General features: G+C 40.2%; 1 protein-coding gene across 5 annotated transcripts in view; it reads left to right on the top strand.

Moving 5' to 3' along the window:
- Positions 1–27,176, top strand: part of EML5 (EMAP like 5) — a 303,917-nt gene that overhangs the window by 75,574 nt on the left and 201,167 nt on the right. For 4 of the 5 annotated variants that reach the window (XM_042858583.2, XM_042858582.2, XM_065593493.1 and 1 more), the window contains exons 6-9: positions 15,098–15,233; positions 23,638–23,839; positions 25,073–25,210; positions 25,512–25,768. In XM_042858583.2, coding sequence (XP_042714517.2) covers positions 15,098–15,233; positions 23,638–23,839; positions 25,073–25,210; positions 25,512–25,768 — 733 coding nt within the window. Of the gene's footprint in view, positions 1–8,951; positions 9,058–15,097; positions 15,234–23,637; positions 23,840–25,072; positions 25,211–25,511; positions 25,769–27,176 lie in introns of those variants that run through there. The other variant, XM_065593492.1, reaches the window with a different exon arrangement.

Genomic DNA, 27,176 nt, shown 5'->3' with positions numbered 1-27,176 from the left:
TTGCTCCATTCTTTGGACTAGTCAAGAAGGCAAAGATAGTGTGACACTGTGGAGGCCCTTGACCTCACAAAGTCAAGTTGAAAGGTCTGGTGTCTCCTCCATGCCCTTGGTGGAGTGACGCCTGCAATCTATATATCTCCGCAGGTGAGCCCAGATGCCATAGCATGGCAACTAATTGCCAACTCAATTGACAAAATTACCATAAAGTCAATAAAGAACTCTATAATGCCCTCAAACAATGCCAAACATTTCCCCAATTTTCTGTGCCCTATTCAGTGGAGGAGGTGGACAGTGGCATCACCCAAATAAAGCCTGGAAAAGCAGCAGGTCTTGATGGCGTATTCCCTGTGTTCTTAAAGCATTTGGGCCAAATAGTGAGAAAATGGCTAGATGCTCTCTCTACTAACATGGAGAATACCAAAAGAATGGAAAGGAGCAAAAATTATAGCTGTTCTCAAACCAGGAAAAGAGGCAACTAATACGAAAAGTTATTGACCTATAGTGCTTCTTAGTGGCTGCTATAAGCTATTGAAGCAGCTTCTACTTTGCAGAATGAAGCCATTGGTGGAGGAACTGGTACCCCAAAGAACAAGCTGGTTTCAGAATAGGCAGAAACTGTTATGACCAAGTCCTTGTGTTGACTATAGATAAGCTGGCTATCAACGCCAACTTAAAATAGCAACAATATTTATCAATCTTAGTTCCACATACAATACAGTATGGCAGAAAGGACTTCTACTGAAACTTGCAATAGCCATACCCTGTTGCCCTAGAATTAGGCTCATCACTGAAATGCTGAACAATCTCAGATTCACGGTGTATCTTGGTGATGCTATCATCAGCCTATAAAGACTGATCAGTGGACTCCTGCAAGGGTCCATTATAGTTCCAGCACTTTTCAACTACCTATCAACAATTATTCCACCAACATCCTCCCTCAAGTTCATGTACTCGGATGACATCGCACTGGCTGCTCAGACTTGCTCATTTGAAACCTCAGAAAAGGTTCTAGAACAGGACCTACAAATACTAGAAACATATTTCAAGGCATGTTGATTAAAGCCAAATGCCTCAAAAGCAGGGGTCTCAGCTTTTCATTTGAATAATACCAAGGCCAAGAAGACATTAAACATCAATTTCGTGGGTCATCATTGATACATGGTCATAATCCAAGGTACCGGTGATAATACTGGACCGCATGCTCAGCTTCTATCTCCTTCTTGAACCAACCAAAAGCAAAACAAAGACCAGGGTCAACATCATACAGAAGATTTCAGGAACATCTTGGGGAAGCGACACCTGCACACTTTGAACATGGACACTAGCCCTAATCCATTCCATAGTGGAACAATGTGCCCCAGTTTTGGAGTGGAAGTCCACACACCATTTTAGTGGACATTGAAATTAACACAGCTTTTTGCATAATTAGTGGCACCCTCATATCAATGCTGGTTCCATGGTTATTGGTACTGGCTAACGTTGCGCCAGGAAATCTCCAACGAGAGGCTGCGACAGTTAGGGAAGATCATAGCAAATATCACACTAGTGCTCCCCCATGATCTAGAGCACCAGACTCGCAACCAACTAAAATCAAGAAAACCCTTCTGGTCCTGTGCCACATCCCTCTTTGTGGAAGTTAAGGACATTTGCAGAAGCTGGTCTGAAGCCTGGGCGGCTACCGACGTACCAAACAAAAATCTAATTGACGACCCAACTGTGCAAGTGCCGGACTTCTCCTCCCTACAGTGCATACGGACAGCTCTAAACCATATCCACATCTAACATGAAAGATGAGCATACTTACTCGATGGATGGAAAATGAGGAAATCGCTGAACTGCAACTGTGGCGTGGTGCAAGCTGTCGGACACATCATGGACAATTGCCCAATCTATACTCATCCTGTGACCCCTTTTGCTCTCGAATGGATAAGATACCTTAAGATCTAACTGTAGTTATGCTGTTTCTTTGCTGTTCCACTGTTGCCATACAAAAGAAGATGATTTAACATGGGAAACAGAGGATAGTCTCAACCAAAAATATATATGCTTGGTGCTTCAAAGGGGCTAATTTCCCAATGCTCAAGAAAATTGAGTGAAATTGTTTGGTAGAAAAAAAGTAGACTGAAAATTGGGAATATTTAAAGAAGAATATATTAGATGATCAAAAATCCATGATTCTACAATGAAGGAGGATGAAAACTTTGGCTAAAAGCCCATCCTATTTCAGTGAAGTTAAGGCACCAATTAAAAATTAAAAAGCATTATAGAAAAATGGGCAAATTGGTAGCAATTGATATAAATTAGAAGTTATGAAGTGCAGAAAATTGATAAGGAAAGCTAAAGACCTCAGGGAAAATCCAAGGCTGGCAGGGCTAAAGACAAGAAAAAGGATTTTTACAAATATATCAGGAACAAAAGAAATTCTAGCAGTAGTAGGGACCCATTACTAGATGGAGATGGTAAAACTGTTAATAATGAAGCAGAAAAGGCAGAAGTGTTCAGTAAATATTTCTGTTCTGTATGCAGAAAGAAGCAAGATGATGGACTCATTATTTGAGGATATTAAAGTACTTTCCAGGCTGTTACTAACTGAGTAGGATGTTAGACAACATCAACTAGGGATAAACATTTTAAAATCAGCAGGCCCAGATAACTTGCACCCAAGAGTCCTAAAAGAGTTGTCTGAAGAGATCTCTGGACCAATCATAAGATTTATTTAAAAATTAGAATACTGGGGAGATTTCAGAGGACTAGACAAACTGGATAATCCAGATAACTACAGGCTGGTAAACCTGACATCGGTCTTTGGCAAAATAATGGAAAAAGCTGATTATGGGATTCAGGTAATAAGAACTATAGTATAGGAATACAATTAATGCCAGTCAACTTGGTTTTATGGAAAAATAGGTCTTTTAAACAAACTTGATTTCAATTTTTGATACAGGTAACTGGATATTATATAGATATACATACTTAGACTTTTGTAAGGTGTTTGACTCAGTACTATGTGAACCTTGATTTAAAAATTGGTACTATATAATATCAGTAGAGCACAAGGCCAGCTCTAGGAATTTGGCCGCCACAAGCAGCCAAACAAAAACAAACAAACAAAAAAGCCGCGATCGCGACCGTCCGCCGAATTACCACCGAACAGCTGGACGTGCCGCCCCTCTCCGGAGTGGCCGCCGCAAGCACCTGCTTGGTAAGCTGGTGCCTGGAGCCAGCCCTGGTTGAGCACATGTTAAAATGATTAAGAACAGATCTAACTAACAGATCTCAAAAAATAGTTGTCAGTGGGGAATCATTATTGAATGGAGGTGTTTCTAGTGGGGTTATGCAAGAGTAGTACTAGGCCTGATGCTATTCAACATTTTCATCAATGATCTGGAAGTAAACATAAAATCACTACATCATTTATAAATTATAACAACAAAAATTAGGACAATGATAAATAATGGAGACGACAGGGAAATCATAGAGAGTGATCTGGATCATTGGTAAGCTTTGCCTATTCAAACAAAAAGTGCTTTATTATAGCCAAATGCAAAGTTATACATCTAGGAACAAGGAATGCAGGCCATGCATATAGAATGGGGGACTCTATCTTGGAAAGCAGTAACTTTGAAAATGATTTAGGGGTTATAATGCATGAGTAACTGAACATAAGCTCTCAAGAAGCTAGGAGGAGAACTGCAGAGTGTTGAGAATGGACGAGCAGGAGGGAATGTAATAGCAGGTGAGGGTTGGAGAGCTAAATTTATTGGGAACAGGAGAGGAAAGGGTGGGTAAGAGATGGAACTGATCAAGGATTTGAGAGGGAAGGTATCAGCAGAAGGGGCAAAGAGCTGAATGGGGAAAGAAGACAAGGAGATATACAAAAACACATTGGTAGCACTTCAGGCGCTTAGTCATAGATGGTAGATCTGATACAGGAAAATTAACACTAAAACTTATCAAAGCACACTACTGTGTCAATAGAAAGACTAGGCTATAGAAAGTTCTTAGTTGCAGCATTTTTATGGATAGTGATTGAGAAATGATCTATGAATTTCAAACCCTTTATAGATACATATGAATGTGTAATAAACTATATGATATATTAATTAAAACAAACAAAATACCACTCTATATTTTAAAGACTATTGCATACTATGGTTGAACTTTGCACAGTAAGTGTACATCAGATGCCTTCTCAATAGTTGAATAATTTATTTTGGGATACGCTTTCAGAGGTGAATATTAAAGTTGTGTGGATTGATGCCAGAGGCTGTGGTTAAATAACAGGCACCCAGGCATCATGCATCCATGGTGGTACGCTGAGCTTTAATTAAATATAGATGGAAACAATAATTTAAATGAATGTTTTAAAGCTGGTCTTGTGGGCCAACACAGTTTGTCACCCAGAGTTTTGCTCCTATTGGACTGGCTAATTATGAATTCAAACTACACTGATCTACATTTATAGTGCAAATATATAGGTAAATGCTTAATTATTTTTAGATTTCTATAGTGAAATGCACTCCTTTCACATGTCATGGAACACATTTCCACAATATAATAAAACTTGGAGAGAATTTTTTCTTTATTCTTTCAAGTTAAGTTAACAATGACATTCCCCAGAAAGGTTTCAGAGTAGCAGCCGTGTTAGTCTGTATCCGCAAAAAGAACAGGAGTACTTGTGGCACCTTAGAGACTAACAAATTTATTAGAGCATAAGCTTTCGTGGGCTACAGGTGAATGAGCCCCTGATGGTATGGCTGATGTGATTAGGTCCTATGATGATGTCACTTGAATAGATATGTGGACAGAGTTGGCATTGGGCTTTGTTACAAGCTTTGTTTTGTTGCTTACAGACAACCCCCCAACTTAAAGCAAATACTCACCAGCAACCACACATCACTGAACAAAAACACTGACCCAGGAACCTATCCTTGTAACAAAGCCCGATGCCAACTCTGTCCACATATCTATTCAAGTGACATCATCATAGGACCTAATCACATCAGCCATACCATCAGGGGCTCATTCACCTGCACATCTACCAATGTGATATATGCCATCATGTGCCAGCAATGCCCCTCTGCCATGTACATTGGCCAAACCGGACAGTCTCTACGCAAAAGAATTAATGGACACAAATCTGACATCAGGAATCATAATACTCAAAAACCAGTGGGAGAACACTTTAACTTGTCTGGTCATTCAATGACAGACCTGCGGGTGGCTATCTTACAACAGAAAAACTTCAAAAACAGACTCCAAGGAGAGACTGCTGAGCTGGAATTGATATGCAAACTAGATACAATCAATTTAGGATTAAATAAGGACTGGGAATGGCTGAGCCATTACAAACATTGAATCTATCTCCCCTTGTAAGTATTCTCACACTTCTTATCAAACTGTCTGTACTGGGCTAGCTTGATTATCACTTCAAAAGTTTTTTTTCACTTACTTAATTGGCCTCTCAGAGTTGGTAAGACAACTCCCACCTGCTCATGCTCTCTGTATGTGTGTATATATATCTCCTCAATATATGTTCCATTCTATGCATCCGAAGAAGTGGGCTGTAGCCCACGAAAGCTTATGCTCTAATAAATTTGTTAGTCTCTAAGGTGCCACAAGTACTCCTGTTCTTCATTCCCCAGAAAAAACACTCCCTATCCTCACCAACTTTCATTCATGAAAATACTTTAGAAAAGAGATTGGCTTTGTACTAGCCTGAAGGTGAACCAATTTGAGCTTTGCTGGACAAGTAAAGGGAGTGAATTCCAGAGTCAATGGCTTAGGCATTAGCAATTAAGCAATAGGAATTTGCTTCCCCCAGACTGCTGCGGGGGGAACAGTTACCTCAGATGTTATAGCTGATGTCAACTGTTGTGCAGGACATAAGTGGGAGGGAGAGGCAATATCTCATACAGTCAGGACCTACTTCATATATGGTTTTATAGATAAGTGTCTATGCTTTGAATTGTACCTGCATGTGAAAAGGGAAGCCACTGCTGTTCTTGTGGAACTAGTGTAATATGTTTAGTTTTCCAGTACAACTTAATAGGTGGGCAGTTACATCTTGCACATGCTTTCAACATGATCTTTCAAGCATAGCCCTAATTCGAGCTAATCCAATGTAGAAATTGCATAGGCGGGATTATTATGGTGAGGTCTGGAGTTTACACAAAATGGACATCATTGATTTTTGCCCACTGAGACAAGCTCAGATTCCAGAATCACCAGGAGATCCGAGAGTACCTCAACATTGCAAACTTCTTGGGCCTAGTCACAGGGGAAGAAATAATCTCTCTGCCCTACCACTAACAATCCTTCTCTATCTGCCAAGTATCAGCTGTGTTGTGTCCAGCTACTTTGCTTCTGCCAGTTTGCTCTCATTCCATCCTCTTTCTCAGTTTAACTTTGTGACCTAGGTCATTAATAAAGATATTAAAGAAGATTGTTCCCAAGACTGATCCTTGAGGAACTCCCTACAGTTCGATAATTCACCTTTCAGTACAACCCATTGCCTTCTCCCCTTAGCCAGTTTCTTATCCACCTTACAGTTCTTGTACTAATAACCATTTTCTCTTATCTAACTAATAATTTTCCGTGTGATACTGTTTCAAATGCTTTACTAAAATCCCAGTAGATTAAATGTACTGCATTTTCCTCCTCTTAAAAAAATCAGTTATCTTTTCAAAGAAGGGTATCAGGTTAGTCTGCAGTGATCTACTTTTGGTAAACCCATGTTGTATTATGTTCTCTTTCCCATTTACCTCCATGAATTTAATTATTCTTTCCTGAATCATTTGTTCTAAAACCTTTTGTACTTGTGAGGTCAGACTGCCGGATCATTTCCCCCCAACACTGTCTTAGGTATAGGTCTTCAGTCATACAGTATCGCTCCCAAATAAATGGATTTATTAAAAATCCTTGTTTGGAAGAATCCTTCACAGAGAACAGGTTCATCAATGGCTATTAGCCAGGATGGGCACAGATGGTGTTCCTAGCCTCTGTTTGCTGGGAATGGGCAACAGGGGATGGATCACTTAATGATTACCTGTTCTGTTCATTTCCTCTGGGAAATGGCCTGGCATTGGCCACTGTCGGAAGACAGGATACTGGGCTAGATGGACCTTTGGTCTGACCCAGTATGGCCGTTCTTATGTACTGGACTAGCAATCTCATGCACCATTTTCTTTCAATATTCTAGAATGGAAATTATCTGTCCCCCCTATTTGAGTGCATTAAGCTGTTCAAGTTTTTTTTCCATTTCAAATGTGGTAATTTCCATTTCTATAAACTCATTTTCATCAGCCATCCTGCCTTCACGCACATGTTCCGTATTAGCATCCTTATTGAAAACTGAGGCAAAGTATTCATTGAGTTTTTAAACCATACCTAGATTATCTCTAATCTCCTCCCCATCCACACTGAAGAGTGGCCCAACTCCATCTTTCCTTTTTCTCTTTTTATTTATATAACTAAAAAACCTTCTCTTATTATTTATTTTAATTCCCTTTGCAAGAGCTAATTCAGCGTGACTTTTAGCAATTCTTATTTTGTTCCTACATTTTCTAACCTCCATGATGTAGCTTTCTTTGCTAATGAATCCTTTTTCCATTCTATGTAGACTCTCTGTTTACTCCTAGTAACTTTTTAAGATGGTTATTCATCCAACTGGGTTCAGTGCCTTTCCCTACAAGTTTTTTCCCCTTGTTTGGGATGCAAGATAATTTTTGTATACTTGGTTGACAGAAACTCCAAGCCTCCTCCGCATTTAAGCCCTTGAGCTATTCATTCCAGTTGACTTCTTTAACTAATTCCCTTTAAGTCCCTTTTGAAATAAACAACCATGGTTGATGACCTTGTTGTGGTTATTCTTCCCTTTAATTTAAACTGAGTCAAATCACAATCACTCGATCGAAGGTTATTTCCTAAGAGCATGTGTTCTATGATGTCCTCACTACTTATCAAAACTAAGTCACTGAATAGGACCTTTCCCCCCTTATGTTCACTAACCATGAAGGGCATGAATCTAAACTGCAGATGAAAGGTCCCTCAATACATACAGGACTTTAATGATTGTGTCTCCTGCCAAAACTCCTTAAAACTCAGTATGTCCTCCTCAAGATCTGGGTCTATCTGTGAAATGGAAGACAGATTAATCTTGGATATATTTGATCTTATTTCCAAAGCATGTAGCCAGTTTCTCACAGTACAAAAGATCTGATTCTTTTTCTAAGCATAAATATCAAGAGTTTCGTAGATATACCTCCTCTCCAGAAGCCACAACTAGAGAGCAAAGTCCTGCTACTCTTGTGCCAGAACTACTCTTCCCTCAGTCACTAACACAGGAGGTCTCTGGACCAGTTAGAAAGGATTCAGTTCAAGAAAAAGGGAATACTCTAACTCCATTATCAAGGTTTTCCTCTAAAAAGAGCTCTTGGAGTTTTGAACATACCAGAATTTTGGCAGAATTTAATCCATAGTACAGAACTAAACATCTAAAACAAAATATGCAAAAATCCCTCAAACTTTGGATTTGCTCAGTAACGGCTGAAAGTTAATGCAGTGAAAAAAGCACACATTTGAATCAGTCACCTGAAGATATAGATAGAATTACTTCACCATTGAAATTGACAGGAGTTGTGTGCCCTGATCTGCTTAATTGCTTCTGAATATTTCATTTGGTGCCTATTTGCATATTTAGGTATTTAAATACTTTTGAAAATCTGGCCCAGTGTCAATAGCCTGTGTCCTGGGAGTGAATATTATGCCCAATTAAATCTAATCCAAAATGAATTTTAAAAGATTCCTGAGAGCCTCACTTTGATCTTTGAAGTCACTGGATCTTGATTGTTTTGGGGCCTGTCATAAACAGATAGTTAAGGGTTCATACCTCTTTTACCTGTAAAGGGTTAAGAAGTTCACCTAGCCTAGCTGACACCTGACCAGAGGAACCAATGGGGAGACAAAATGTTTCAAAAGGAAGGAGGGAAGTTCCCTTTGTCTGGGTCAGTTTCAGCCGGAGTGGAAAAGATCAAGGAATCAGTTCTTATCAGAGTAGTGAGTATTAGAAAAGGAATAAATAGGTTTTGTTTATTTTCTTTTTGTAACTTGTCTTGTGCATTAGGGGAATAATCAAATTGGGTATTCTTTTGTGTAACTAAGTTTTGCCCAGGGGAACATCCTCTGTGTTTTGAATCTGTTGTCTGTGAGAGTAGCTGGTATGCTAATCTCTCCCAGAGGTTTGTCTTTCACCTTTCTTTTCTGTAATTAAAAGCCTTCTTTTTAAGAACCTGATTGATTTTCCCTGTTTTTAAGATCCAAGGGGATTGGGTCTGGACTCACCAGGAATTGGTGGGAGAAAGGAGGGGGGATGGTTAAATTCTCCTTGTGTTAAGATCCCAGGGTTTGGATCGGTGTTCACCAGGGAATTGGTGGAGGAGTCTCTCAAGGCTACCCAGGGAGGGAAAGGTTTTGGGGGGAAGACAGAGTTTCCCAAATAACTCATAAATCATTTGGGTGGTGGCAGCCAGACCAGATCTAAGCTGTTAATTGAACTTAGGAGTTCACATGCAGGTCCCCACATCGGTACCCTAAAGTTCAGAGTGGGGGTGAAACCTATAACAGGGCCCTTTAGTGGTACTTGTTAGTTTCCCTGTGAAAGCATAGACTGAGCTAAAATTTTGACATTTATTTCTTATCTCCTGGGGGTAGCAATATTTTCCTTAGTTGCATGCAGGCAGAAAGAAAGAACCTCCAAGCTTAATCCATATTTCGATGAATTTCTAACCTAGCCTCAGTATTATATGGAAAGACTAAACAAAATTTGTATAGCAAGAGGTATAGTAAATGTCCAGGAAGTTCTCATATGCCTTAATAGTAGGTACTAATTTTTATAAAAGCCAAAATTTATTTGGTTTTTCAGTCATTAAAAAAACAATCTAGTCAAATTTGACCCAAAAGCTAGTTTTATCTGTGAAAATTGTTTCATACTTGGGGACCATATGCTGCATTACGGGACCCCGGACCCAGACCCAGAAAGAAGCAATAACTATTGGAAGTGTATGTTTGCCCGTCACTCAGAACAGAAAATTCCCTACTTAGTCATAAATGGCTTGTGGCTGTTACTGTGCCCAGTTCTTCCTTCTATTATAGGCAGTAGTGTGATGGGTTCCCCCTGGGGTGCTACCTGGAACTGGGGTACCACTGAGCCCTCTGACCCACCAGCCTGACCTCCCTCTCACACTGTGTTGCTGTTATAAGCTGCAAAGCCCTCCAAGCTTGCACTTTCAACAGCATTTACACAGGTAGGGACACACCCAGCTGCAGTTACATGCAGGTTCTCTAACCATCAACCTACCAGCCTAAGACCCCAGAGCAGTACCATCCTGCCCTGGTCAAATCTGGCCAGTATATAGATTTAATACCTGGTCCGCCTCTCCCTCAAAGTGAAGAGGGCCATGCACACTTGTGGTAACCAAGCTGAGATTTTTCCCAGGTACCTTAGTCAAATGCACACTGGTTTGAATTAAAACATAAAATAAGTTTATTAACTACAAAAAGAAAGATTATAAGTGATAGCAAACAGATCGAAGCAGATTACCTAGTAAATAAACAAAATCGCAAACTGAGATTAACATACTAGATAGGTAGGATATGAATTAGCAAATTCTCACCCTGAGTGATAACCAGCCTAGCAAATTCTTAAGGCACAAGCTGCCTTTGCTTTGCAGTTTGGGTTTCCCAGGTTTTCATACACAGGCTAGAAACCCCTTTAGCGTGGGACCATCTCTTCCCCTAGTTCAGTCTTTGCTTCTCAGATATTTCCAGGTGTGTTGTTGTGGGGAGAGTGAGGTACCATCATATTGTCATTCCCCCACCCCCTTTATATCTTCTTCCCACTTGCTGGAAAGCTCTTTTGCTGTGACCTGGGTCAAACAGTTCCCATTGTGTAGTGCTATTTCTGAGAGGTTTCTATTGTACACAGTTCCTGGGGTAATCCTTGTGCTTGTGTACATTTCCTCAATAAGACATTAACATTGTTTGGCCTTTTTACTGTTGTACCTGAAAGGCTGCTTGTGGGTGTTTTCAACCTCACAACATGTTTCAGTAACACATACATAGCCAAACTTCATAACTTCACATACGATGATAGCACATACAATCCAACGAGATATTAATTTCTAGCAGATCAAGACTTTTAGAATGATACCTTACAAGGCATACTTTGTGCAAAACATATCCTAATTATTTGACAGTGGTGAATAAGGTGGTGCCAGGGTGTCCCCTTGATTGTTTTTAAATGTTCATCTGGTGTTACTTTTGTTTGCTTGTAACTTAGTGTTTAAAATATATTTAAAAAATAGAGATAAGGTAAAATTGTAAAGGCTCTTAAGTGACTTTGGAGCCTAAATGCTACACATATTTGAAAATGGAATTTAAGTTCCTAAGTGACTGAGTCACTTTTGAAAATGACTTTTGGATCAATAAGTGTGTGTTTGTGTTTGGAGGTTACTTGCTGTGTGCTGAGCTTGTGTTTGTCTGTCTGGTTGGTTGGTTGAAGGACCGTGTGCTGTGGCTGGTAGTTGTAAGCTGTGAGCGTCAAAGTAAGGTTTGAAAGCCAGAAGCCTCTGTTAATTGGCTGAGCCTTGGTCAGTGGGTGGGGCTATCAAGAAGGCCAGGGCTTTATAAAGCAGTGAGCAAGCGACCAGGGGCTGCTAACAGGGAATTTCGCAAGGGAGTTGGGAAGGGGGCAAGGTTCATTCGCTGTTATTTAATATCTGTAAACTAAACTACATTCAAAACTTTTTGATTTAAACAAAACCCTTTCATTAACTAGGTAGCTGCAGGAGACAATGCAGACAGAAGCCCAGCAGTAGAGTGGGGGCTATACAGTTTATTGCGCTGAGTGCAGCATGTATGATTACTTGCCCTGTGGGCGGGTGGCGGATGTGTGCATTCAGTGCAAGGAGCTCCTGGCCCTCAGAGCCCGCGTATGGACTTTGGAGGCCAGGGTGGCGGAACTGGAGTAGCTAAGGGAGGCAGAGAGGTATGTTGATGAGGCTTTCCGGGACACTGTAGAATTGTCCCACCTCCGCTCAGACAGCCCCTGTGCTGTTGAGGAGGATGAAAGGCCCAGGGAAGCAGAGCAGTCAACGGGAGCAGAGGGAAACCTTCCCATAGTGGGACCCTCCTTCCAGATGGTGTTAGGGTATCCTCTCGCACTGAGGTTACCTCTCCGGGGGAGGGAACTCCAGTCACTAGGAAAAGGCAGGTGTTAGTAATGGGAGATTTGATCATTAGAAACATAGATAGCTGGGTTTGTGATGACCGGGAGAACTGTATGGTGACTTGCCTGCCTGGTGCGAAGGTTGCAGATCTCTCGAGGCATCTGGATAGACTTATGTTTAGTGCTGGGGAGGAGCCGGTGGTCGAGGTACATGTAGGTACCAATGACATAGGGAAGGGTAGGAGAGATGTCCTGGAGGCCAAATTTAGGCTGCTAGGGAAGAGACTGAAATCAAACTGGGATAGAGTTTGGGTGCTGGGTGCAGGCTCCGGGCTGGGGCAGGGGTGGGTGTGCAGGAGGGGGTGAGGGGTGCAGGCTCTGGGATGGAGTTTGGGGGTGGGAGGCGGTGCAAAGGGAGGGGGTGCAGGCTTTGGGAGGGAGTTTGAGAGCAGGAGGGGAGGTGTGGGAAGGGGGGAGGGGGTTTGGGAGGAAGTTGGGGATAGGAGGGGATGCAGGGGTGAGGGCTGTGGGTCCGAGGATGAGGGGTTTATGATGCAGGAGGGGGCTCAGGGATGGAGCAGAGGATTAGGGTGTGGGGGGATGAGGGCTCTGGCTGGGGATGAGGGGTTCATGATGCAGGAGGAGGCTCAGGACTGGGGCAGAGGATTAGGGTGTGGGGGGATGAGGGTTGGGGCTGAGGATGAGGGGTTCGTGATGCAGGAGGGGGCTCAGGCCTGGGGCAGAGGATTAGGGTGCGGGGGAATGAGGGCTGGTGCTGGGGATGAGGGGTTTGGGGCATTGGAGAGGCTCGGGGCTAGGGTGGAAGGGCAGGGTAAGGGCAGCCTGTCTTCCCATTAGTGGATGGGGGACGCTAGGACCCGGGGACAGCAGACAGTAGTTGCTGCTGGCTGTGGCAGTAGAAGCAGGCAAGGGAGAGGCAGGCAGGGTGGGGGGTCCTATGGGGGGGACACACGCAGAGGGGGGTGGCAGGTGGAGGCCGGAGACCCATCCAACACTCCCCGACTGCCCCCACCCAACGGACTCCCCTTACCATTTTGGCTCCACGTGTAGGCAAAACACGCTGCCCGGTGGGTCGCTTTGTGTGTTACACAGGGCTGCAGACAGAGGGAGGGGGGAGCAGGGGAGGGTTCTGGCTGCTGGAGGCCAATGGGAGTGGCTCAATCGGCCCAGCCGCCCAATCAGCAGCCGCATTCTGCATGGAAGGGAGGGAGGGAGGTGAGAGAGAAAAAAAACCCGGACATTTTAACCTTGTTACCAATTCCTCCCGGACGCCTATTTAGAGACCCAAAAGCCGGACATGTCCGGGGAAATACGGACGGATGGTAACCCTAACATAGTATACTTAGATTTCCAGAAAGCCTTTGACAAGGTCCCTCACCAAAGGCTCTTACGTAAATTAAGTTGTCATGGGATAAAAGGGAAGGTCCTTTCATTGATTGAGAACTGGTTAAAAGACAGGGAACAAAGGATAGGAATAAATGACAAATTCTCAGAATGGAGAGGGGTAACTAGTGGTGTTCCCCAAGGGTCAGTCCTAGGACCAATCCTATTCAACTTATTCATAAATGATCTGGAAAAAGGGGTAAACAGTGAGGTGGTAGATGATAAAAAATTACTAAAGATAGTTAAGACCCAGGCAGACTGCGAAGAGCTACAAAAGAATCTCTCAAAACTAGGTGACTGGGCAACAAAATGGCAGATGAAATTTAATGTTGATAAATGCAAAATAATGCACATTGGAAAGCATAATCCCAACTATACATATAAAATGATGGTGTCTAAATTAGCTGTTGCCATTCAAGAAAGAGATCTTGGAGTCATTGTGGATAGTTCTCTGAAAACGTCCACTCAGTGTGCAGCGGCAGTCAAAAAAGAGAACAGAATGATGAGAATAATTAAGAAAGGGATAGATAATAGGACAGAAAATATCATGTTGCCTCTATATAAATCCATGGTATGCCCACATCTTGAATACTGTGTGCAGATGTGGTCGCCCCATCTCAAAAAAGATATATTGGAATTGGAAAAGATTCAGAAAAGGGCAACAAAAATGATTAGGGGTATGGAACGGCTTCCGTATGAGGAGAGATTAATAAGACTGTGACTTTTCAGGTTGGAAAAGAGACGGCTAAGGGGAGATATGATTGAGGTCTATAAAATCATGACTGGTGTAGAGAAAGTAGATAAGAAATATTGTTTACTATTTCTCATAATACAAGAACTAGTGGTCACCAAATGAAATTAATAGGGAGCAGGTTTAAAACAAATAAAAGGAAGTATTTCTTCACACAATGCACAGTCAACCTTGGAACCCCTTGCCAGAGGATGTTGTGAAAGCCAAGACCATAACAGGGTTCAAAAAAGAACTAGATAAATTCATGGCGAATAGATCCATCAATGGCTATTAACCAGGATGGGCAGGAATGGTGTCCCTAACTTCTGTTTGCCAGAAGCTGGGAATGAGTGACAGGGGATGGATCACTTGATAATTACCTGTTCTGTTCATTCCCTCTGGGGCACCTGGCACTGGCCACTGTCGGAAGACAGGATCTTGGGCTAGATGGACCTTTGGTCTGACCCAGTAGGGCCATTCTTATGTTCTTATGAAGTTCTTTTTGTACCACTTTCATTTCCATTACAACATTGGGAGAAAATCCATAATACTAAAAATTGTTCTTTAATTATTACATTTATTCTGACTCAATTATAAAACATGTACTTGTATAATTTATGTTGCCTTCTACGATATAACAAAAGGGAAAATATTTCTATCACTATGAAGAAGAGTTTTGCTTTGCATAATAGTAACTGTAAACTGCATATTTTTAAACTTTTTTTTCTTCTTTTTAGGCAGGAATTTTCAGCATGAATGCATGTGAGGAGGGTTTTGCCACTGGTGGCAGGGATGGCTGTGTTCGTCTATGGGATTTAAATTTTAAACCAATTACTGTGATTGATCTCAGGGAGACAGACCAGGGATATAAAGGTAAAATAGTCTTATTTTTGTTACACCATTAAAGAGGAAGTCCTTCATCGATTGAAAAAGTAATGCCTATTTAAAAAAAAGTTAATGGAAATGTTTTATAAAGTTATATGTATATTAATATGAAGAATTTATTTGCACTATAAGAATTAATAATTTGCAGTTCTATAATGGCCATTCATCTGGGGATCACTAAGCATTTCAAACATTCAATAAGACTCACAACAGTTTTGTGAAATAGTTACAGCACATAGAGGGAAAACTTTTCTTACCGCTGAGATGCAGCCACTCTTATGTTGTAACACAGCAGCTTTTTCACGGTATGCAATAACACTGTATAACAATATAGGACAGAAAAAGAGGACTAGTGTACTGAAACAGAAATTGCAGAGGGCATTTTGATAGACATATTGCAACTAGCTGTGCTGAAATTTGTCTAACAATAATAGCACTTATACACTCAGCACTGGTCAGACATAACCACAAAGGTGCCATATCATATGAAATAATCTCAAGTCCTCGGTTTTATGACATATTGAAAAGGAGGCACCTCCAACAATATATTTGTTTCTAATATTGTCCTAAGATATTGATTCAGTACTATCTCATGAAAAGAGTACAGACATACTGAAACATACCATCACTTTCAGCAGCACTTCTGTTGCAGGCCTCTCAGCCAATTGCTGAAGCTGCTTGACCTTGTCATTTTTTACAATTGTGCAAGATCCCAGTACATTGAAGGATGATTGGAGCTAGCCAAAATATATTAGTATCAATAAATAACTGTTCTCACACACAGTAAAATAAACATACTATTTTTGAACTGTAATTGACCTAGCATACTCACTAAGATTCTGAGAGATCCTGACAAGATGGATTGCGATCCATTTAAAATGACCTGGAGTGGACAGTCAGTTTCTCATGACTGAGACAGTCCAAGACAAAGAACTACCACAGTTAGGGTGGCCAACTTTCTAAGCTGTGAAAACTGGACACTGAGTGCCAGAATCTCCCCCGCCCCTTGCTCTACCTCTTTCCCTTGAGGCCCTGCCACCGTGCCTCTTCTCTCCCCCACTCCCACTGCTCACTGCTTTCTCCACCACCCTCCCTCTGTCAGCTGAGCAGGGCTGTAGGGAAGGAGGGGTGATTGGGGCATGACATTGGAGAGAGAGACGGGCTCCGGGAGAAAGGGGTTGACTGAGGCAGGGACAGCTGCGCTCCAGGGGTGGAGGGGTGAGTGAGGCAGGATGGGGCAGGGAGAGCCATGCTTTGGGGGTGGAAGGGTGAGTGGGGCAGGGAGAGCTACGCTTGGGGCAGGATGGGGGAGCTGCTGGTACCTCTCTCTGCTGGAGCCATTCTTGGATGCTTCACTGCTCCTCCAGATTCCAACTGCAGCTGCTTTACTTCCTGTCGCCCTGGTGGCGGAGACCAGTTACTGCAAGTAACCGGGCTTTTAGTGTCTGGTCAGCAGTGCTAACCAGACACTGCCAGGTTCCCTTTTTGACCAGTATCCTAGCAACCATAATCAGAGTCTCTAAGCGAGAGCCAAATGTATTAAAATCTCTGCTTTCCCCCTACTTCCTTTCCAGGGGAAAGGCAGGGATTTGGACAATAGCTCTTTTTATTTATTTTTTTATTTTTAAAGGCTTTCTTTTGCTTCTTCTTCCCTTGTTTCAGTCTAGCATTCAACAAGATTAAGGGTTTCAGATATCTTAAATAAGACTAGCATCACCTGCCAGAAATTACTGAAATTTCATCAGTGAAACTTTGTGAACATGGCATTTCATGGAAAGATGTTACAGCACAGATAAGGATACCTGATCGTATATCTCAATGTAAAAAAAAAAAAAAAAGGAATTTACAAGTTCACAAAAAGTTTTATAATTTTTTCTTTCATTCGCCATTACTCTTATGCATAAATTGAAAGGGCCACCACTGTTTGAAATGATTGCAAAGATTAACTCCTGCTATAGACTTTGAAAGTCTACTTAGCAAATATCTTGATACCTCTATCTAAAAGAAGACCATTTTATATCTTTCCACTTGTTCTCTTTCTAACTCTAACAATTCCTTCATTAATTTGTTCACTCCTTCTCTGTCTAGTGCTTTTTAAAGCTGTTTAATTATTTCTGATACCCACTTTATGTTATGGGAGATGCCTCCAGGAATATTACTTATTATTACATCCTATAATAATGCATTAAGTTCCCATTTAAAGCCCAATCTGTGTTCCAAGTAATGTCTTTATTATTAGATCTTTACCTTTGATTTAAAAAGAGCTAATCTAATTTTAAGTGTATTTGGTAAGAATTAATGAGAAAAGTATAGTTGTTCTCTATTGTGTTTCCATCTCCAAGCATTTGTTAACCCATTATTTCTAATATGATTCTTAAGATATTTTCCAGTGCTCTGAGTTAGATTTTAAGTAGATCTGTATATTATTGAATCAATTTTAACATTAAAATGTTCTACTATTATTTCTTCTTTTGAAAATGCAACTAATATTCAGAATAATATGACAATTGTCTCTGAACTTCAGTTATCACTATTTTCCCTTCTAATAGAAAACCTCTTATTAGAAAATATCTTCCCTCTTTTTCTCCCAGTGATTTTTCTAATTTAAGTGTTATTTTCTCACTAACAAAATTACACATCTTTCTATTTTAGAAAAAGAAAAACATAAGTAGTGCAGTAGTGACTTCTGTATTAAGGTCACCAAACGCTTATTGCTGTCAATTGTTAAATTAAAAAAAAAAATTTTTTTTTTAAACTGAAGAAAAAAAACTGTTTGGCCATTTTTAAGAATTAGGTAATGATTTGCAAGAAAGGCAAAGTCTTGACATTTGGCAGGGGGATAGTCCTGAGACCAGAATGGCATCTTGCTGGTAGTTGTAAAAATCTGCCCAGATTTGGAAGAGTTAAAATCTGCAAAAAGTCACCATTTGTACATGCTCAGTAGAATTTATCAGTTGACCCCATAATTTTCTGAATGTTCCAACTGCACTGCATTCGCTCCCAGGCTTCATTGAGCTTTCTGTATTGTTCCGAGACAGCCACACAGACCTGAACTTCTGGATGGATCCTGCTGCAGAACCTTTTGCTCCTGCTTTCCCTCATTAAAAGTCCCGTTCACCTAGAGGAAAGTGGGCCCTAGTGGGTTGGGCACTAGGAGACAATGAATATAAGTCTCACCACTCCTATTGAGAAGTTTTAATAATTCTGTGCTCTTCAAAGCCCTTATTATTGAGAGTTTTTCATTTCCTTATCTAATTAATTTGGATGTTCAAAAGCAGAATTAAGTATTTCTGCCACTTTTCATTTCCAACATTCTTAAAATTGTTGTTTTTCTATTGTTTAGTCTCTAAGGTGCTTTAGTCCACAATAGCTGGGGTGTAAATTTTACTTTGCACCAGCATGTTGCACACTAACTGGCCCAACTGGACCCTACTGGCATGCACTAAAAGTTCCCTACTGTGCGATAATGTTACTGTTTGAAACAGGACTACATTAACACACACTAAAGAACTTTTGGTGTGCTAGGATCCACGTGGGCCAGGCCAGTTAGTGTGGGCAACATCGGTGTGCATTACAATTTATACCTCAGCTGGTGTGGACTAAGTTACTGTGTAGACAAGCCCTACTTCATCAAGTGTACCCAGATGATTGTGTTGTCAACTTTCAGCTTTTTAATCTGGCTAAAACTCTTGTCTTCCACAAGCATCTGACTATTCCTAAAGGCTAATTTAAAGATATCCTACTTCTGGTTTTCCAACTTCACAAAATGACACTTAGGTATATCACATAGCACCATTTTTAAAAAAAACAAGTATTTAATTTCCACCTCTAATATAATTTATTGTATCTTACCTATAAAAATGAGTTATTGGTAGAATTTCTCTGTAAGCATGATGGTTTTTATCTTTGTTTACATCTGAACATTCAACTCTAATATTGAATAACGGGGAGATTTTTTTCCAATTGACAGCAGATAATCTCATATTTGTTAGCTTATTGTGTACAACAAAGAAGTTTTATTTTTAAATTCAAAGAGTGGTTTACCAACAACACAACTAACTACCAAAACACTTTAAAGAGCTTTCCAGGGGTGGGTGTTAGACAGATTTCCCCTAGTTTGTTCTTTGCTGTTTTTCCCTGTCATCTTCAAAATAGTAGTAGTAATAACAACAGAAGCTTTGGGCCTAATTATATTCTCCATGTTGGAAAAATTCATGGGAGGAACCCTTGGGTGAGGTTGGAAAATGCCACAATATTCCATTTGTGGAATTTCCTCTAGATATTTTTATTGAGTTGGAGGGCGGGGGCCTCTCTCCCACTTATCTTCCTCTCTCAACTTGCCCCCCAGAAGAAGCAGGCCATCTAGACTTGAGTCCTGAGCATCTCCTAAAGAGACCTTCATGCAGAGGGTACATAGTTTCTTCTTTGAGTGCTTGCACATGTCCATTCCACATTAGGTATGTGCATGCCAGTGCACTGAAGTCAGAAAACTTTTTTCTCAGAATGGTACCTGTTGGGATAGTGCCTGAGCCCTCTGCACACTCATGCTGCTAACTAAATGTATAAAGGGGAAAATCCCCTTCGGTTCCTTTTTACTGTTCGTAGTTGGTAATGGGAGAATGTGTGTGCTTGTCACACTTTTTCCCTTCTCTTAGAGAATTTTTTTCTAGTTTCTATTGTACATGGTTTGTTATTTGATTACAGGGATAGCTTATGGTACTTGTTTTAGAAATTTGTTTAGTTTTTTTTTAATTTATCTATATAATATTCTTCAGGCTTAAAGCTCAGTACAGGAGTATGTCTAAATCCCTAGGATTTAAACTCTATTCCGTCTGTAATGTACCTATGCCAGTTATTAACCCTCATTCTAGATGTTTAAAGTATTTAGGAGAGGGTCATGTAAGGCAGAAGTGCCCTTTCTGTAGAGGGTTTAAGACAAAGGCCAAAAAGTTCAGGTAAGTTCATTTTCACCATATCCTGATGGAGGCAGCTTTGCACCCTCACTTGGAATCCAGCCAGTACATGGGGGTTCACATTCTACTCTATCTCAAAATGCACTGCTGGAATTGGAGGGATCCCTCATGAGAGGGAACCAGACAAAAGGCATTCTCCTTCTTTGGTACTGTGTAAACACCAGAAGATGGACACTTTGAATGCCCCCAGCCAGAAGAAGTCCAATTCCTTTTGGAGAGCCAGGTCACTGAGAGAGACTCACAGAAAAAAGTCTGGTACTGAGTTTAGAAATAAGCCAGCCCTAGCTAAATGTTCCCCAATACCGCATTTGTTGTCTAGCAATGTCAAGTTGTTGCTTCTGGCACCACTTTCAGTACCACTGAGATTGACTCTATTGCCAGGACCTTTAACAGCTTTGATTTCATCTGTGGTACACACTATGCTCTTGGAAGAACAGGAGTACTTGTGGCACCTTAGAGACTAACAAATGTATTAGAGCATAAGCTTTCGTGGACTACAGCCCACTTCTTCGGATGCATATAGAATGGAACATATATTGAGGAGATATATTTACACACATACAAAGAGCATAAAGGTACAACACCTAATACCTATGTTGCAGTCAGGGACCTTCTTTCCCTCTCAGTTTTAGATTCATTGCTGATATGGGAGGAATTTCATTAGTATCCGATTACAGAAGGACTAGAGCCTCTCCTTGTTCCTCTTCATACAAATCAAAATCTGGGTACCATCATTCTTGTAGGAGCAGGTCCAGGGACAGGATGCCTTGCAGCTGGTCCCTAGTACTGTATCTGTTTCAATAGTAGCATTTTTGGAAATTCTTGTGGGGTTTCTCTGGACTCTAGGTTCTCATTGCCTAGACCATGTGTCACCATGCCTCAGTGGGTCACAACTGAGAATACCAAATTCAGGACATGCTGCTGAGAAATAGGACAGATACACCCCAAAACTGGTGATTATTCTTCCATAAGACATACCAATCCAGCAACAAAAGTAAACTTCTGTATCACCACATTGGCTAACAAGAAGTCAGAAATGCAGCCTTCTTAGGTATTCCAGTCCTGGATTCAACACCCAGACACTAGACTTAATGATGAGTAGTTATTTAAAACCAATCTCATCACCCAAAGGGTTCTTCTGATCCCAAAGAACCAGCCACATACCCAATATATAACTCAGATCTTACCCATTAATCATGCTGTTGCCAATCCTTTAGTATCTAATATCTAAAGGTTTATTTATAAAAAGAAAGAAAGAGGTGAGAGTTAAAATTGGCTAAAGGAATCAAATACATACAATAATTGCAAGGTTCTTGGATCAGGCTTGAAGCAGCGATGAAATAAACTGCTGGTTTGTTAAGTCTCTGGATGCTCCCAAATGATTGGAAGGTCCTCAGTCCCTTGGTTAGAATGCTCCCATTAGGATAAGTCGATAGTTCAGAGATCAGAGCAGGAAAGAGGCAAAATGGAAATGTGTCCAGGGACTTTTATAGCTTCGGCCCTGTGGAGGGAAACCCATTGTTCGAAACAAAGCCCTCAGCCCAGTCTGTGGAAAAATACAGGTAACAAGATGGCGTTTAGGGTCACATGATCTGGTCACATGATCTAGTCACATGCCATTGCATGCTTTGCTGAGTCATAGCAGAGGCCATTATCCATACTCTGGAACGTTCACAAGAAAGTCCATCAGGTGTGGATAAGCCTCTTCTATGGTCCATTGTGAGTTAAGTGTTCTTTGATGGGCCATTCAAATTGCTTCACAATATGCTGGCCAGACTGGATGAAAATTACCCTGTGGGTGATACCACTGGAGCAAACGTATTTGAAATACAGGTACATAATCAATATTCATAACTTCAGATACAAAAAGGATACATGCATAAAAATAAGATAATCATATTCTGCAAACCAAAACTTTTCTATTGACACCTTACTTGACACACTTTGTACAAGATTTGTTGCAATTATATAACAGTGGTAGCAACAATGATCTACATGGTTATATCTTAATCATATAACGTCACACCATGTACCAATAAATCTTCATCAAGGCAATATACTGTACCTGATACCAATCTCAGTACCGATCCCAGTACCCAGAAGCAGAGGTTGTGCTTTCTTCAGTTGTTTCCTTCAGCTAACCGGTCCAGTGCAAAGATTCAGGAGACTGCAGAACAGAGGTACACTACAGTGCTTATCTACCCATTTGCTTCTCCCTGAATGCAGCCACTGTCTCTGAATGATTCTCCCCATTTTTGGATGATTATATAACATAACATGAACTTATGAAGACTATAGCTACCTCCCTTGGTTTTCAGGTAGTACTAGTCCAGGGCAATCCACACAAGTTAGTGGATATTTTGCATACTGTGTGTCCTGCTTGAGTGGCTTTACCTATTAACGATGCCATCTTGGAGCCTACAAAAATCCTTGGGCAAACTCACTCCTCTCTGATGCCCACTGCCAAAAGGACTGAGACAAAGCTGAAACTGGTAAAATTGCTTGTATAGTAGACACTATTGACTAAAGTCAAAATTTAAGAATTTTGACATGCCTAGAGTTAGGCACCTAAATCCATATTCAGGAAACTAAATAAAAGTGATCTGGTTTTCAGAATAGCTGGTCACCTTCAACTCCCCTCAGCTCAGTGTAACTTGTGAGTGCTCAACTCCACTGAAAATTAGGTTACATATTTAGGTACCAAAATATGTAGACCAGTCCCCAAGCCCACCCTACTCTATATATTCTTGCCAGTAGGATCTATTTTTCACTCTTTCAACTTGATTAGCTTCTTCTGATAATCAGATGATACATTGGTTGTTGTGTTGATGATTGTGGAAGGCAACCTTGGGTAGACAAGCTTGTGAGATGAAATGACACTTTCCTTTAACTTTCTGCTTATCTGTAATTCTTATGAAAGCTAAGAATAACACATCCCATTGATATTTCTGTTGATGTCGTTCATGTAGTCTCTGCCAGCTCCATCAGAAATATGAGTGTGCCCTTTGATTAGAAGTTGGGCTACATGACTCATATTCAGTATATTACTATATATGTTAGGAATTAGATGGATTAAAATGCACACTTTTATGTGCAAATGTCAATGTGCTGGATCATGCTTCTGTTATGTTAAGATTTGACTACACCTTTCTTTACTCTGCTCTCCAATATGCAAGGCTCACTCTTTCTTATTAGATTTATGGCAATGCAAGAGGTGGAAGCTGGCATCCCTAAGGTAGTGATGGATGTGTGGTCTGTTGTGGTAAAAAGTTTGTCCATGGCTGAAAGAGTAAGATGGTATTTTTTATGCAGGTTAATTTCTGGTTGTTTTCTTTCTTGTGTGGTTTTGACAGCTATGCTATCTATATGAAATTTTAAGTGGTTCATAACAAAATGCATATACATATATTTTCCCATAGGTCTGTCTGTAAGAAGTGTTTGCTGGCGAGGAGACCATATTCTAGTTGGGACACAAGACAGTGAAATTTTTGAGATTGTTGTCCATGAACGCAATAAGCCATTCCTGATCATGCAGGGGCACTGTGAAGGAGAGCTATGGGCTCTGGCAGTCCATCCTACAAAACCATTGGCCATGACTGGAAGTGATGACCGATCAGTCAGGTTAGCAACAACAACAATGCTTCCCACTCCCCCAACAACAAAATGACCAACAATAATACACCAAACTTAAGCTCCCCACCCAGATTATGTATAGCTTTATAGAGGAGACTTCATCTTTAGAAAAACATAATTGAAATGTAAAAATGCAAAATGATTTATGGCATGTCATATTGTGGTATTGAACCAACATAATTTATTCTTGTAACTGTAGATACTGATTACTTTGCTGATGGAGGTCTGAAAACAGTGGCAGAAATGGGTAGTTTTCAAAATGGAAATCAAGGCCTTAATTCGAACTCAAATGGTGGAAGGGATTACTTTCATAATTTCAATGACAGTAAATAAGATGAGTGCCAAAATTTTCAAACTTGGGTAACTAAAGTTACCCACCTAAATTTATATTTGAGTATCTAAGAAGTGATTTAAGTTTCAGAGGTGCTGCGAAGCATCCACAACTCCCAAATTAAATAATTTTGACTGATGTCTTTAGTGAACCTTTCATCCAACCTATATCAGGCATTACTGAGATGCCTTCTTTTGGGCTGATGTGGTACATGGTTGTTTTTTTTAAATGTGATAGAATTGCATATCTGACTTGTGACATTTATTAAATAAGGCTACAGTCCAATAAATCCTAGTAAATTATTCTTCTTTACATAGTTTTTTAAAACATTTTTCAAATTAAAATGTAGTGTCCTTTTTGCTAATCTGCTAGGAGATGCACTAATATAATAAAAAATTAATTGACACACTATTGTAAAATTCCATTCTTGAAAAGGCATGATTAGTATAAGTTAGAAATTATATTGATATCTGGTCACATACAGAAAGTTGTGCTACATTATGAATGATAAATAATAGAAAGGGAGGCATATGTATTGTAAAATTTTCAGTTGTTCATTCAATAATCTTTAACTAAATGAATAGTATACACTTTAAGCAATAGAAAATTCAGGTTTTAGAAATAAGTACTGTTCTTTAAGTACTTAACAAAATGAGTCTGCCTCTGCAGTTTCACAAATTAGGTACTCAATTGTACTCTTAAATATACAGGCACTCATTGCTGTATGCAAAGCTTGTAACTTTGTTAGTTTTGGAAGTTGATAGCAGATGACTTCAGAATATAGGTGCAGTGCTGCATTCAGAATATATCCTATTAAGTTGAAATCTTCACTTTTTTAAAATCGGAAAACAGCCATTCCTTAAATGATTTTATTTAATATTTTATTTTAGAATTTGGAGCCTAATAGACCATGCATTGATTGCACGGTGCAATATGGAAGAACCAATTCGCTGTGCAGCTGTTAGTACTGATGGAATCCATCTTGCACTTGGAATGAAGGATGGCTCTTTTACTGTACTTCGAGTCAGGTAGGTACAAAGATTAGAAAACTATAAACAAACTATAAACTTTTTCTTATGCATATTTCTATTTTGTTTTATGTAGAAAACATGCTAAGGAAGCATTTAAACTTAAATTTCAAACACAGGTTCACAGGCTATTTATGTTGTTACTCTGAAAACATATTAAGAAAATTACATTTGTACAAGGAATTGTAAAATTTCTGAATTCAGAAGAAGATTTTGTCAGGCACATTCTTGAAACTGTGAGCTTGACAACATGATGATATTCTCTTTTATGCTTGTGACACATTTTCTTTCTCCACTACAGGGATATGACAGAGGTTGTTCATATTAAAGACAGGAAAGAAGCCATTCATGAATTAAAATATTCACCAGATGGGACTTTCCTTGCGGTTGGCTCCAATGACAGCTCTGTTGATATTTATGGTGTTGTTCAGCGGTACAAAAAAGTTGGGGAATGTGTTGGATCTGTAAGTTTCATCACTCATATGGACTGGTCTTCAGACAGTAAATATTTACAGACCAATGATGGCAGTGGAAAAAGACTTTTTTACAAGATGCCAAGTAAGATTTTGTATTTTTATAATTTACTTTCTTTTATAAATTCAATCTACAATATATAGTTAATAAGTCTTGGTTTGAAACGTTAAGTTGTTAAGGGCATGGAAACAGAACAAAGATGTTATGGACCAAGTAATTATTCAGTGGATAACATGTTTGAGAAAATTAGAGACGTGTCCATAAATAGTCTGCCCATTCAGATTTGTCTTCATATTCTAGACTGTTATAGTACTCTGGCTTGGGTAACCAAGCATTTCTGAGCCATATTTGCTTAATTTTAATTAAATATTCTTATCTTTCTCTTATTAGTAGCATGTTTGCTTTATTACAGTGTTATTTTTAAAAAATTATTTGAAACTATTTTTTTTAAATCAGTGGATCGTTCTGAAGAGTATATCTCCTCCTCCCACCTTTTTTTTAAAAGATTAATTCTTCGAGTGATTGCACATCTCTTCCACTTAGGTGTGTTTATCCCCAGTGCAGTTGAGCTACACAGTTCTCTGTAGTAATACCTGTCAGGGTAGAATATGCTTTCTGCACTTCGTTCGCCTGGGGCCATGAGGTATACAGGATGACCCACTCCAACCCCTCCTTCAGTTCTTCTAACAAGCAGCCAGAGGCAGTGAGAAACTCCTTGTGCTCTGTCATGGTTTTCTCTCTTATATTGAGATGTTTCTCTTTTGTAAACAGATCATTCACAAGTGCAGTGAGATAGTAGTACCCATTTTAACAATTCTTTATTGTTTAATCATTTTATGGGGTTTTTTTCTGCACCCTGCAAAGAGAGATCTCTTCCTTTCAGACTGAGAGGTTATGCCAGGATCTCTGGCGTTTACTCATTGCCCCTCTTGCGAGGTGTCTGAGACCATAAAATCCCATACCTGTTCTGCTGGAAGTGCCTCTCCACTTCTCTCAAAAATCTGAAAAAGCTTAATCCTCCCACTGTGAAAAGAGGAAGTACTCCCTGTCTCTGGGTTCCTTTTGCAAAGAATTGAGACCTAAATCTGTCACAAAACCCAAAAAGAGCACTTCATGTCTTAAAAAGGCCACTGAAGTGTCTCTAAGAACCTTCCTCAGGATCTGCTCAGTGCTGAGGTTAGACCAAGAGCTTCAGCAACATGCTCCCATGGCATCCATCATTCCATCTCTCAATTCCAGTGACTGGTATGCTGCTCTCAGTCTCCAAAATGCCTGCTTTCATTTGACAAACCATCCAAGCCATAGAAAGTACCTGAAGTTTGCAGGCCTTCATTGCTAATATACTGTCCTCCTTTTTGGTCTGTCATCTGCCCTAAGGGTGTTTACCCAATGTATCAGAGGGTCCTATGGCACCTTTGAGACTAACAGAAGTATTGGGAGCATAAGCTTTCGTGGGTAAGAACCTCACTTCTTCAGATGCAAGTCTTGCATC

This window comes from Chrysemys picta, chromosome 4 (genome assembly GCF_011386835.1).
Source record: "Chrysemys picta bellii isolate R12L10 chromosome 4, ASM1138683v2, whole genome shotgun sequence".
Taxonomy (NCBI): Eukaryota; Metazoa; Chordata; order Testudines; family Emydidae; genus Chrysemys; species Chrysemys picta.
Note: the sequence above shows the minus strand (reverse complement) of the source record. Positions and strands in the feature narration are given on the sequence as shown.